Here is a 13,075-nt window from a genome sequence, read left to right on the forward strand (position 1 = left end):
ATTGCATTGATGTCTGGCAGACACCGAATATGATTTTCTTCTTCCTTCTGCCTCACACACTCCACCTGGTCTGTGTTTCAGATCAAGCCTAGAAGCACTAATGGAACCTGTTTAGTAAAACAGATGTCAAGAGTTTTGAAACCCAGCCAGATGGGTGGGGTATAAATAAAATTATTATTATTATTATTGTTATTATTATTATTATTATTAATTTCCATACCAAAACAAGAAATCTTTTGGAGCTTGATTATTCCATGCTATTCTTTAAAATGACCCAGTATTGAGACAACACTCAATAATTTAGGTGGTTGATCCTCAAATTACTACTACTACTGCTATTACTATATACCACCCTTCATCAAAAGATCTTATGGCAGTTCTCAATATAAAGACACAAGATAAAAGCACAAATAAATAATTAAAATAATTCTTCATATTTTTATTTGCCTGTGGTTTACCTACCATATTCCTCCACTAGGATACTCATCTGAGCCTGGGACTTTCTGCATCTTGAGATTTGCTAAATTTGCTTTGTTTGCCCATCTCTAAAGTGGCTCCCTATCATTGGGTTGAACTCTTTATGTTGCTGCCTCCCATGTAACACAGAGAGGATCCACTGAGAGTGCTTGGAGTGCTTACATTTCCCCTGCCTCCTCTTCCAATAGGTCGCTCCTGAGTACCAGGATGAGCTGTTGTCTCTTCTGAGGACCCAGCAGAGGGAGATTGTTGAACTGAGACAGAACCAGATGGAACTCATGCAGAGGCTCACCGACCACCTGGATGCTGTGCAGAGCTCCCTCATGGGCCACATTGAGCGAGTGGTGGATTCCCAGCAAGAGCAGGAGCGTATCCTTCCCAGAAAAGTGCCTTCTGGGCCTTTCTCTGTCTTGGGTTTGTCCCATTCAAAGCTGAGCACTTATGAGGACTCTGGCCAGTTTCTGTTGGAATCCCTGATCCTTTTTTAAAACCACATATTTAAATATAGCTGACTGCCTTATGGAGTGAAGGGAAATGTCCATTAAATTTTATTGTGTCTAGTTTAGCCATTGCTCTGTCCCGGAGTGGGGAACCCCATTCCCAAGCCACGCCTCTCATCAGTCCTACTCCATGCTTTTGAATGCTTTTGCTTAGCTGGAATAAGACACTGGCCTCCTGCTTCTCTGGGTGAACAGCGGAGGGATTGGTTGGTTGTGTGTGTGTGTGTGTGTGTGTGTGTGTGTGTAAAACCTCTTAACTTTTGCAAGGCTAGAATGTTGCCTGCTGTCCAAAGGCAGGAATTGTATCCATTGCTCCACCCACTTTTTTTCTCTCTGGCCACACCCACCACCAACATTTGGCCCCCAGGAGATGGCTGCCAAGGAAATGTGGCCCTTGGGCTGACAAGGCTTCCCTGCCCCTGCTATAAAAAGAGTGACAGAGGAGAAAATATCCAGCAAACAAAAACCCATACCAGTCTAACAAAGAAAATGGGTGATATTCTTAATATTAAATCATTAATTTTAGAATGCATTGGAACAATGAGTGCAATATAATGTGTTGATTGTGCACACCTTTTAAGACCTTTGTCATATTTGTCCATAGAATTTATTCCATAGTTTCCTCTCTTCCTTCAGTGGCGGAGGTTATCCAGGAATGGTTATTTCTGCCTTCTCTCTCTTTTTAGGTAAGGCTAAACAACTGCCTTAGTGCTTGGGTCCCTTTCAATGAGAAGAGCCTCTTAAGTTCCAGTCCTGAAAGAAAAGGCGTGAAATACCACTTGTAGAAAATAAAACTAAATATATACTGTTAACCTTCATTATAAAAAGTTTTTTAATGAAAAACATTCAGGTCCTGCTTGCCATAAGCTTCTGGTTGGCCACTGTGAGAGCAGGAAGGTGGACTTAGATGGGCTTTTGGCTTGATCCAGCAGAGCTCTTCTTGTGTTCTTACATTTGTATCCTGCTTTTCTTCCAAGCACTCTTCTATTTTTTCCTTGCAAAAGCTCTGTGAAGTAGGGTTTATACTCCAAAGGCAATATATGCAGATAGGTGTATATAAAAACATTTTTTTCAATTATTTTTTGCTCGTGTTGGTGGTAGCGGTGCTGGTAAGGTATGAGGAATGAGGATCCTACCTGATGGTTTGGGAGGAAGCTGCCCCATGCTAGGTCAGGCTGTTGATCATCTTGCTCAGCAGCGGCTGTCCACAGAGTTGAGGGCCGAGGCCTCTCCCAGCACCTGCTGCATCTTCCTTTGTAGCCGGAGGTGGCAGAGACCATTCGTATGCCATACATGTCCCCTACCGCAGAGCCATGGTCTCTCCCTTTGCTTTCCTTAACTCCTGCGGTTTCAGAGCGGAGGCTGGACCAGGCCTTAGCTGAGGGACAGCAGCGCAGCGGGCAACTGCAGGAGCATCTGTCCCAGCAGCTTTCCCAGTCCCTCTCCACGGCTGCCTGCAACCGGCTGGAAAGGACCATCCGCGAGGAGATGAAAAAGACGGTGCCCCCATGTAAGTCCCGCATCTTGGATTCTGATCAGTTTGCAAAACAACAAAGGAGGTGCTTCTTTGGAAGTAGAGCAGCCTCCTCCATCCGCCCCCCCCCTGCTTTAGACTACAACTCCCATCGGTGCTGGCTGGGACTGATGGGAGTGTTAGTCCATCTGTAGGGCACCAAGCTGACAAAGGCGGCAGTAAGTGGTTATCCTGTGGTGTCCAGAAAGCTTTCTGGCATGGGGTTTGGATTTTGAAGAGAAAAACAGGAAAGGCAATGCAGCCAGCCCAGTGAAGATCTGGGTTCCCAGGATTTGCTGAGGGCAGAGCCCGAGAGTTTTCTCTGCTACAGATAATCGACATATTCCAGTTTCTTTCTCCCTGGAGAGTTAACATAGCAGGAAGGGTTGATGCCATTGTTTCAAGGGATGGTCCATGCATGGACCTCTCCCAAGGTCCTCATATACTTCTTCATTTATTTAACAGGGATAAAATGGGGGCATGACTTTTGTTTTGTTGTCTCTCTGCTAACAAGGTGTTTCCAAGACTTTGGATCCCATCACTGGGCAGCTGAATAACACCATTGCCACCAAGCTTACAGCCATTGAGGGGACACTGAAGGAGAACGTCACCAAACTGGTGAAATCAAAGGTAATGGGTGGGGTTGGCTGCTGGGAGCAGATTCCTGCCAGTTTGACCGGGAGGGAAGCTGGTTTGTGGTGCTGGGGTAGCAAGTGCTGGTCAGGCTGCCCATTCAGCTGCAACACTGCTGCCTCCCAGCACCTTTTCAAGGTGTTGATGTGCTAGGCCAGACATCACCTCATATTTTTGATGGCTGCGACACCTTTTTAGACCAGAAACCTGAGTGAACGAAGCTGTGATTGTCTTTTAATTGCAGAACCTTACAGATGCCATTGCCCGGGCGGCTGCCGATGCCTTGCAGGGCCCCATGCAGTCGGCATACAGGGAGGCCTTCCAGAGTGTGGTGCTTCCTGCTTTTGAGAAGAGCTGTCAATCAATGTTCCAGCAGATCAATGACACCTTCAAGCAAGGCACACAGGAATGTATGCCCCACTCTCTGCTTCTCTCCTTTTCAGCTTTGTATACTGTCAGTTGTGGGAAACACTAGTTTAGAGAACTGTGGGGCAAAAAAGAGCCTCCAGAAAGCAGGAATGCCCTTTTGAAAAGCCATCATCATATCCAATAACCTTGATAGGCTTCTCTTTCATGAATCTGGAGGGGAGTGTTTCTTAAGGCTACCAGCCATTATGGTTAAATGGAACACCCCGTGCTTGGAGGCTACCAGAAGGCTATGTAGAAAGACTCATACCTTTTTCTCCAGCACGTCGGCTTCCTAGAAGCAGCTAAGTAGTGTGGGAACAGAATTCTGGGCTATGTAGACTTATGGTCCAGTGATGGCTGCTAGCCGGGACTGCTCTTAAGGTGATAAAGCTGCAACACCTTTTGTCAAGCTCAGGCCTAAGCAGCTGGTGCAGAATACAGGAGTGGCACATTGATATAGTCCTACAGACTACTTTTTCTGTTGATTTTAGGGCACAATTCATGGTCAGATTTTGACTAATGAAGCACTTCCTTGACTTGAACAGCAGTATATTTTGGAGCCTGCTTGCTCCACGAGATCCCTTCTCGTTCTCCTAAACTACAAGTGCCTTCTTAGCAGTACCTTTTATGACAAAAAGGGTGAACCAGGAGGCATTCTCAGTGGTTGCTTCAAGACACTAGTGCCCTCTCCATTTGAAAAAAAAATGCCTGAGCATCCCTTGAGAAGGTCTTCCTCTTCAGGTCAGCTTTTAGGAGTCAGGGTTCAGCTGGTAGATCATGATACCTAATACTTGTTAAATCTTTAAGGTTCTTGAATGGGGTTCAAATGGAATTGTTAGTGAGATGCTTTCTCCTTTCTTACTGCCCAGAACCTTTGAGAATGGGGTAATGCTCCTGGTAAAGAGTCTTGTGGTTGCCATTGGAGAAACACAATGTGAGCGTACCAGACCAGCAGTTTAGGCAATGGCCCAAATCTCTCTCGAGCATTTTCACATTGTGCATTCAGAAAACCCCTGTTCCTCAGCAGAAATAAAAAAGGTCCTTTGATCGGGGTGGGAACCTGCATCCCTTCAGATGTTATTGGACTATAACTCCCACCATTTCCTGCCTTCATGGCCCAATGGCCAGGGATGATGATGATGATTTTACTATTTATACCCCACACATTCAGCTGGGTTTTTTCAGCCACTCGGCTTCCAGCACATATAAAAACATAATGATGGGGTTCGTAGTCCAGCAACACCCAGGGGGCCACAGGTGAGGCCCACCCCTGCATTAGACAAAACTCCTGTGTGTTTTTTCGTGCCTTGCTGCAGAATTTAAAGTATGAAAGCTTCGGGAACATGAAGGGGAGCTGGACTTGAGGGTGATGTGGTAGAGAGGCCAGAGGCCGTGGGAATGGACTCCAATGGTACCCAGCTGGCTTTTGAGTAATTGTGAATCTTCTCTTGTAGATATTCAGCAGCTGGAGACCCACATGAAGAGTAAGAAAGCGCGAGAGCAGGATGCCCGGGACTCTGTGGTGAGCCAGCTGCGGCAGCTGGTCAACAACTTCCAGAGCACAACTGATCAGCTGGCAGCCACCATTACAGCCAGCATGCACTCCGAGGTGCAGCATCAGCTTCACGTCATCGTGGGCAAGTGAGTGGCAGAGCAGATGGGGGCATCTCCCATAGAAAGAAGGGCAAAACAGAGAGTCTTGTGCCAGATTAATAGCAGTGTGTCCTGAGATCTGCATGAAACTGACTCATCTGATCCTTCACATATAAGATGAGAAAACAGGGCACACACCCGCTTTGAAATTCCCCTGCCCTGCCACACTGGTCATAAGCAGTGCAGTTTTCTACCAGCTGGGCAATATCAGTATTGGAAGCTTCCCTACATCCAGGGTCTTCTCTGCTCTGTCTTGGGAATGGGCACAATGTTCAGAGAACAAAATGGGAACGTTATCTGGAATTATGTACAACCAGTCTCTTGCTCCTGCAGACTGCCCACTTCTGTCCCCCCACCGCTGCCCCCCTGGATCTACACAGCTCCTCCAAGTTCCCTTTTCCCTCTTCTCTCCAGCATGCAGGAGTCCATCCTGGCCCAAGTCCAGCGGGTGATCAAAGGGGAGGTGAGCATGGCCATGAAGGAGCAGCAGGCTGCTGTCACCTCCAGCATCATGCAGGCCATGCGCTCTGCTGCAGGCACTCCGATCCCTGCCACTCACCTCGACTTCCAGTCCCAGCAGGCTCACGTGTTACAGCTGTTGCAGCAGGGGCACCTGAATCAAGCCTTCCAGCAGGTACGCATCTCTCCAACCATAGAGGCAGCACACCGGCTACACAACTGCTCTCTGAAAGACCCAGATGGCCACATCCTCAAGGAAGCAGGCACAAAGCTCAGTAGAGAGAGAGAACCGTGAGGTTTTTAAAGAGAAGAAACCCAGGTGTTGCTGGACTCCAACTCCCATCAGCCCCGACCAGATAGTCAGTGGGCTGGGATGCTGGGAGTTGTAGTCCCAACAGCTTCTGATGGGTCACAGGTTGCCCATCCTTTTTGGAGGCATCTTTCTGGGAGTCACGAAGGGGCAGCTGGTGGTCTGCCTTAGAACCAGCAGGGGGCGCCCAGAGCAGCTGTCTTATAGTTCAAAGTGTATCATTTAAGCATGACTATGTAGCCCTGCTGGTGCATATATAACCAACCTATATGTTGTGTGTTCAAGGCAGTTTAGCATGGATTAACAGTTGCTGTGTCTTTCATACTTCCACTCAAGTTTGAGGAAAGGGTTGTTTTCCATTGATGTTTTTAAGTTTGTGAAGTTTATAAGATAGGGTATGGTGTGGAGAAAGTAGAGATATTTTTATTCTTCTCTCATTATAGTAGAACTTGAGATCTCCCAGTGAAACTGACTGGCAGTATTCAGAGGGATTGCTGTGTTAATCCGTCGCAGCAAATACAGCAGAGGCTTGTGGCACCTTTTTAGAGACCTAACACATTTATGAAGCCATATGTTTTAGTGGACCAGACTCCACTTCATCAGTTGCACAAAGTGTAATCCTAAATTGGCTGCTATATATACATGCACACAGTTGGATGGTGATATGTGTGCCAACAGCAATAGCAGGCTATTTAACATCATTTGTTTGTGTCCTGCTTTTCCACAAGATGGTATCCAAAGCGGCTTTCAGCAATGTATGAACAAAACGGCCAAGAGTACCGCGTTATTGTGCTCAAAGCCTTATTCAGCCATATTGAGCTTCTCTAGAAATGTAGATTTCTAACCAGGGCACTCTCTTCTCTCTACAGGCTCTCACTGCAGCTGATTTGAACCTAGTCCTCTACGTCTGTGAGACAGTTGACCCTCAGCAAGTGTTTGGGCAGCATCCTTGCCCACTGTCCCAGCCTGTCCTCTTGTCTCTCATTCAGCAGCTCTCCTCAGATTTGGGAGCTCGGACAGAACTGAAACTGAAGTGAGTATCGCCCAGTGGTGCCTAACAGTAGATGCATCCTTTCCTTCCACAGGGAAGTGGCAAGTGCTTCCTACTTCAGGGCCCTGTATGTTCCGCCCTTTAAAACGCAGACAAAATTCCTGCATCTGGGGAAAACCTGCGTTATTTATCTTACTTTGTACAAGCCTGTTTTTGCTGGCCATGGAAGGATGCCGTGCAGGACACTAAAGGCCCAGCTGCACCTTATTCAGCCATCTCTCTTATTTCTGAGTTTAACAGATGTTGTACACATACCTTCAAGTGCATCTTTGCATCCATAAGGTCTGGAAACTTGCTTTCTTCACACATAAAACAGAGAAACTCGGGGAGCTCAATTCTGCCCATTCCCTACACATTCATGGAATGTCATTCTATACACATGCCTGCAGTTTTGCAGCCAGGATCACAACCGTGCTGTGCTCTCTCTCTCCTTTGCAGTTACCTGGAGGAGGCAGTGATGCATCTAGACCACAGTGACCCCATCACCCGCGACCACATGGGCTCTGTGATGAACCAAGTGCGGCAGAAGCTCTTCCAGTTCCTGCAGGCAGAGCCTCACAATACCCTGAGCAAGCCGGCCCGCCGACTCATGATCATGCTTCAAGGCCTGGTCACACCCAGCATGTCCTAACAAGGCTCGAGCAGCCTCTCCACAAGGGCATCCATCATTGCTAACCAAATGTGGCTTTTTCTTTTTTTTTTCTAATGCTCTTGCTGGGAAAATACGTCCGTGCTACAGATGTGGGATGGATAGAAGGGTCTGAGCCCCAGCTGTGTTAGCCCTGTATAATCCAGTTCTTTTCTGTGTGAGCAGACCATGGCCCTACCCACCACCTGCCTCTCTTTGTACTGTACAAGTTAGATGCGCAGACACTAATCCCATCTTCCTCCTATTTTCTAGCTTGGAGCCCCTCCCCAAGAATTTGAGGGGTTTGGCAGAGCTTGGCAAGCCTTACCCTTTCGTTTCAGGAGTACCCTGCCAAGGTAGTCGGAGGTCAAAGGTGCCAGTGGGTTGTGAATCACAGCAGCCATAGTGAAGTATTGCCTCCACCTGTGCTGCTTGTGGGTGAGGGATGAAAGGTTCATGAAGCCCACCCGTCCTGGGAAGCAGCGTTGGTTCTTTGTGTGGTGGAGCATGTTCATGAGTTAGACAACTCCTTTCATTATTATTATTATTTTGCTTTTACACCACTTTTTTCCTTTTTATCTAGACTCTTAATCTTTCATTTTTGAATAATGTTTAACAAGTTCAATAAATGACTTTTTTGGAGGAAAAAAATCTGCTTCTGTTTCGTTCTGGGCCTGGTGGGGGAGCTCACTCTCTTAGTCAGCGCTGGTCACACTGCAACTGATGGGTGGGAAACTTTGAGGCCACTGACCTGATATGGCCTACAGCATTCCTCCTCACCCTCACCCCTGCATGCTGCAATTAGGCCTGAAAGCAGCCTTTGAGCCAATAGGAAGCTGTTTTCAAGCCTAATTGCTTTGGGAAGGAACCTTGTGGGGTTGCCTTTAGGTAGGTAAGGGTTAGCCCTCTCTGTGTGCTGCGCCTCTGCCAAAATCCTCCCCAAGTAGTCTTGGAAAAGACGTTTCATTGTCCGAGAGGCTGTTCTCAAATGTATAGATGTCCAGGGTGGGGACTTGAAGCCTAATTGCCTCTCCTTAGGGGATAGTCTCCAAGCTTGATGGTTGCTGCTGGGGTGTGGGTGTGCATGTGTAAAAGAGAATTAGGGGGGCATATGAACAAATGTACTTATTGGCAAGCAGCCCCTGGAAGGTTAGCTATGAAGAAATGTGACCCTTTGGCTGAGAGATTTAATCCCCACCATCACCCATCCTCAGGGAGGATTCTGACTCCCTTTTTATGCCTGAAGCTGCCAAACCAAAGTGATATCAGGTAAATTGGAAAGGCTTTTTTTTTTTTAGCAAGACTGCTTGTTGAAGGGGCATTTCCTCCCCCTCTCCCAGTTATCACAGCCAGAGGGCCCCTCTCCATGAACTCTATTGAATGAACAAGTCATTCATTCAAAGAGAAGCTTCATCATGCCATGTTTATTTAGTCACAGCCTTAGCTATTCCTGTTGCCTCTTCCTCATGGCATCCCTCATTACATTGCTATCAGTCCCACAGTGGGGTGCCTCTGTGACATCTGACATGCATTTTCCTGGAGTAAACCTTCAGCAGTCTTCTTACCCCAGCCCTACTTTTAAATCCGTCTCTATCCTTGTCAGTGTTGTTCTTTAGGGACACAAACCTGATACAAAAAAATCACAGCTAGAATGTACACTTTTGCCGACACTGGAACATCAAGCAGGATACAGATGGCCCAGACTGAGAGGGGATGCACAGTGTCAATGGCTGAAATTCAGCCGCACCCCAAAAATTAAAGTAAACAACTGCAGGTCACCAGCTGTTGGCTCCTTCCTCAGTATTTCATTAGTTCAATGCATCTCCCCTTTTTTGTGGCTCTCTAGAGCCCCCAGTTGCTCCCAACCCAAGAAGCAAGAAAGCCATTTAACAGGCTTTATAGCTGTGACAAACCAATGAGATTATTCCTGTTGCCAGGGCATCAAGCTTTTTGTGGGCTAAGGCAGATGTTGCAGCATTCAACATCACTGGGATACATTTTTTTTAATCACAAGTAGAACAAGAAAGCTGCTGTGGAGAGGGTTTTTCTTTCACCAGAACACATGGTGCTGTTTGAATGCTGGAGCGTGCTTTTTTTCCTTGTTCTTCCTACCACTGTCTAAAATGTGCTTGGGACCACTTTGCAAATCTGCTTTTCCACCTGCGCACATGCAGTGTACTCTGAAGCAATACTTGCTATGAGTTTCTTATGGTTTCTTCTGCAACCTGGAAAACCTAACAAGTCATCATATAAACCCAACAGATCAGTAATTCCAAAGTTCAAAACAAACTCTTGGGAGCTGTTGATGTAGATGATGCATGTTTACATGCACAATAAAATTCCACTATACATCCTGAAGGTTAAGCCAATCCTTGTAAGGCCTTAAGATAGTATGTAATCTCATATACAGGATTATTCCATTTGTTTTTATACCAGAGCATCACATCTGACTCCTGTAACATTTTCCATTTTTGTACAACAGATAAATGCACAGCAACTAGTAAAAATTTACAAGTTATTTACATGCATGTGTATATAATTTATTAGATTTATATATTATATCTAATAGATCACACAAGATAAAGGCACAAATAAATAGTTAAAACCGAAACAACAAAGCAATAACCGCCTCCCACGAACACATTTAAAGGCTGTAGAATACTAATCAGTCAGCAGGGTAGAACAAGATTTCATATTATTGAGATCTGAACTGGGGGTCCTATATCATCTATGTTAAATATTTAAGTTTTCATAATATTTGCCAATATAGATACTACTGGCTGCTCCAACCTGATTCCCCCCCCCCCCAATCTAGCTTTCAAATTTGTCTTTGAAATAGTTTCCAATCCTGTCCTTGGGCCCAAAATAACATTAAATAATTCTGCATAAAGTTCAGCAACCAATCCTTTCCCAGAATAAACCCTATTCAATATAATACCCTCTGAACTTGTGTAAGAAGCCAGGGAGTCTGGGCACGGATCTGAGAGTCTGACAACAAATGAGATACTTGACGTAAATGCAACCCACCCATGCCCAGGTCTCCAGTCTTCACAAGGAGTTGTTCCTGAGTAACAGGCTTGGGGTTTTTTAAATATAAAAATCCCTCATTGTAAAAGACCATTTAACCTCCCATTTCAATACCACTTCCATTACATTTATGACTCATTCCTAAAACATCTTGAAGTGATTTAACAATAAAAACAATTGTGTGTGCATGTTTGTGTGTGGGTGAAGAGGCTGGAGCCAGATAGCAGTTGGGAATGAGGGCTTTAGGGATTAAAGTATATTCTGAAGGGAAATATCCCTTTCCCAGCTGGCTTCTGTGCCAGGGCTGGGGGGTGGGGAAGGGCTGAGATGCCTGCCTCTCAGAGGCTGGCCAGCTTGCTCAGATCTGAGAGCAAGTGGGGTGCGGGCTAGCAAAGAAGGGCAATTCTCTCATGCATCCGTCTTCCTTATTGAGGCAAGCTGTCCTCTTCCAGCCCACACCTGCCTGCTTGCCTGCTCACTTGCATCCTCCAGTCCATGGGGCGGCACTCACGGTCAGCTTCCTCTCCCTCAATCTCAGTGTTGCCATTGGATAGGACAGTAGGGAAACAGGTGTAGACAAAACTAGGATGAGTTGGCTCTGCCTAAGAACAAGGAAGAGTCTGCTAGATAAGGCCAATGGCCCATCTAGTCCAGCCACACAGTGGTTGAATAGTTGCCTCTGGGAACCAAGCAAGCAGAATTTGAACCCAAGAGCATTCTACCCTCCTGTGGTTTCAAGCAACTGGTATTCAGAAGCATTGCTACAGCTGCAGCTAGTAGCCACGGATAGCTTTCTCCTCTGTTAATTTCCATTCCCGTTGGCGGCCATCATTGCCTCCTGTGGAAACCAGTTCCACATGTGCTGCCTGAGGGAGTGCTTTCTTTTATCTGTCCAGAACATCTTCCAACATTCAGCTTTGCTGCATGTCTACAAGTTCTAATTTTGTGAGAGGGAGAAAAGCTTTTCTCTATCCGCTTTCTCCATGCCAGGCATCATTGTATCCATTTCTATCATGTCACCTCTTACCTTTTCTTCAGACTAAACGTGGCAACCTTTCTTCACAGGAGAGTCACACCATTTGATCATTTTGGTTGCCCTGTTTGGAAACTTTGCCAACTCTTTCGAGGTGAGGTGATCAGTGCTGTATACTGTATTCCAAATGTTGTTGCACCATAGATCCGTATAATGGCATCAGTTTTGTTTTCAGTTCCTTTCCTAAGGATGCCTAGCATGGAATCTGCATTTTCCATGGCTGCCACAAGCTGGGGCGACATCTTCATCAAGCTATTTACTATGACCTCAAGGTCTCACTGGACTAAGAGTGGACACGTGGGCACACTTTTGAACAGATCATGTGGCTCTGGCTGTCATTGGCTCTGGTTTCACATACTGTTTAGGCCAAGTTCAAGTAACTTATTGCAGTAGCGGGAGCCGGCACAGTGATTCCTGCTAGAGCAATGGGAATTCCCTCTCTCCTCCCCTAAGTTCCCTCCTGACTATACCCTGCTCTGGAGGGTTGGGAGGATACCCAAAAATAGATTGGGGGGGCACGCTGAGGAAAGAGGTTCCAATCTGCAAGGAAAATCCTTGTGCTGATGGAACTCCATGGCCTTGGCACTGCATTGAAGGCAACCTATTGTCTCCCTGCCTTCCCCTGCACCTGTCAGTCCCCCTGCCTAAATCCGACTAACCCTACTGTGTAGGCTGGCTGCCTGGGCAACTAATTGTTAGCTATTTTATTTGTTATTAATGGTTGCAACCAACTAAGTTCTACTCACTCAGAGGAATACATTGAAGTTAATAGACACGACTAATTCAGACCCATTAATTTCAACAGGTCTACTCGGAGTAGATCCTAAAACCGGTTTTTATGGCCAAGGAGAGGAGAGGTGCTTGCAGGGTTTTCTGCTCCAAGTGTTAAAATAAGTTGGCTGGATTTGGCCGTTATTTTGGTGGTGCTAGGTAGTCGGGCTATTTGCTGCTCCCTGATCTATGCAACGCCAGCGCCCTAGTTGTTGTTGCTGCCGCCACCGCCTTCTCCTCCATCTGCGGCCAGCCGCTTCGAGGGTTGAGGGAAGAGCAACTTTTTACAAGCTTGCCGCCCGGGCAGCCACCGCACTGCGGCTCCGGCGGGGCTAGAGACGTTAAGACGAGGCAAGAGAGAGAGAGAAAACTTCAGTCCTTACGAGCTGCAGTGCAGGACAACGACACCAGGAACTTGCATGGATCCTGTGCCATTTGAGAATAGTTTGCTCCAGGTTTCCGCGCGCGCGCTCGGAGTGGGCGCTCGGCAAAAGGCAGGTGCGCAGATCAGTTCCACCTCGGCCCGCTTCTAGAGGCCGCGAGGCGAAGCTCCGCGGGTCGGATCCGAGGGGCGGGGCGCGGGGGCGGGGCCGAGAGGGGAGGCGCTTGGCG

General features: G+C 46.8%; 1 protein-coding gene and 1 long non-coding RNA gene across 3 annotated transcripts in view; one reads left to right on the forward strand and one right to left on the reverse strand.

The window, feature by feature from the left end:
• The window catches only part of EDC4 (enhancer of mRNA decapping 4), a 31,578-nt gene extending 23,295 nt beyond the window's left edge, over positions 1 to 8,283 (forward strand). For both annotated transcript variants that reach the window (XM_083753090.1, XM_083753091.1), the window contains exons 22-29: positions 666 to 846; positions 2,332 to 2,487; positions 3,005 to 3,120; positions 3,368 to 3,533; positions 4,986 to 5,172; positions 5,599 to 5,818; positions 6,823 to 6,986; positions 7,443 to 8,283. In XM_083753090.1, the coding sequence (XP_083609216.1) occupies positions 666 to 846; positions 2,332 to 2,487; positions 3,005 to 3,120; positions 3,368 to 3,533; positions 4,986 to 5,172; positions 5,599 to 5,818; positions 6,823 to 6,986; positions 7,443 to 7,635 (1,383 nt within the window). In that variant the 3' untranslated portion in view covers positions 7,636 to 8,283. The remainder of the gene's footprint in view (positions 1 to 665; positions 847 to 2,331; positions 2,488 to 3,004; positions 3,121 to 3,367; positions 3,534 to 4,985; positions 5,173 to 5,598; positions 5,819 to 6,822; positions 6,987 to 7,442) is intronic.
• Positions 8,284 to 9,036: 753 nt separating this feature from the next.
• On the reverse strand, positions 9,037 to 12,935 carry LOC310851048. The gene is made up of 2 exons (XR_014567550.1): positions 12,847 to 12,935; positions 9,037 to 9,258 (listed from the first exon to the last, which is right to left on the reverse strand). It is a non-coding gene; the product is annotated as an uncharacterized lncRNA (long non-coding RNA).
• Between the last annotated feature and the right edge of the window lie 140 nt (positions 12,936 to 13,075).

Source organism: Podarcis gaigeae (genome assembly GCF_964106915.1).
Source record: "Podarcis gaigeae genome assembly, chromosome: 8".
NCBI classification, from domain to species: Eukaryota; Metazoa; Chordata; class Lepidosauria; order Squamata; family Lacertidae; genus Podarcis; species Podarcis gaigeae.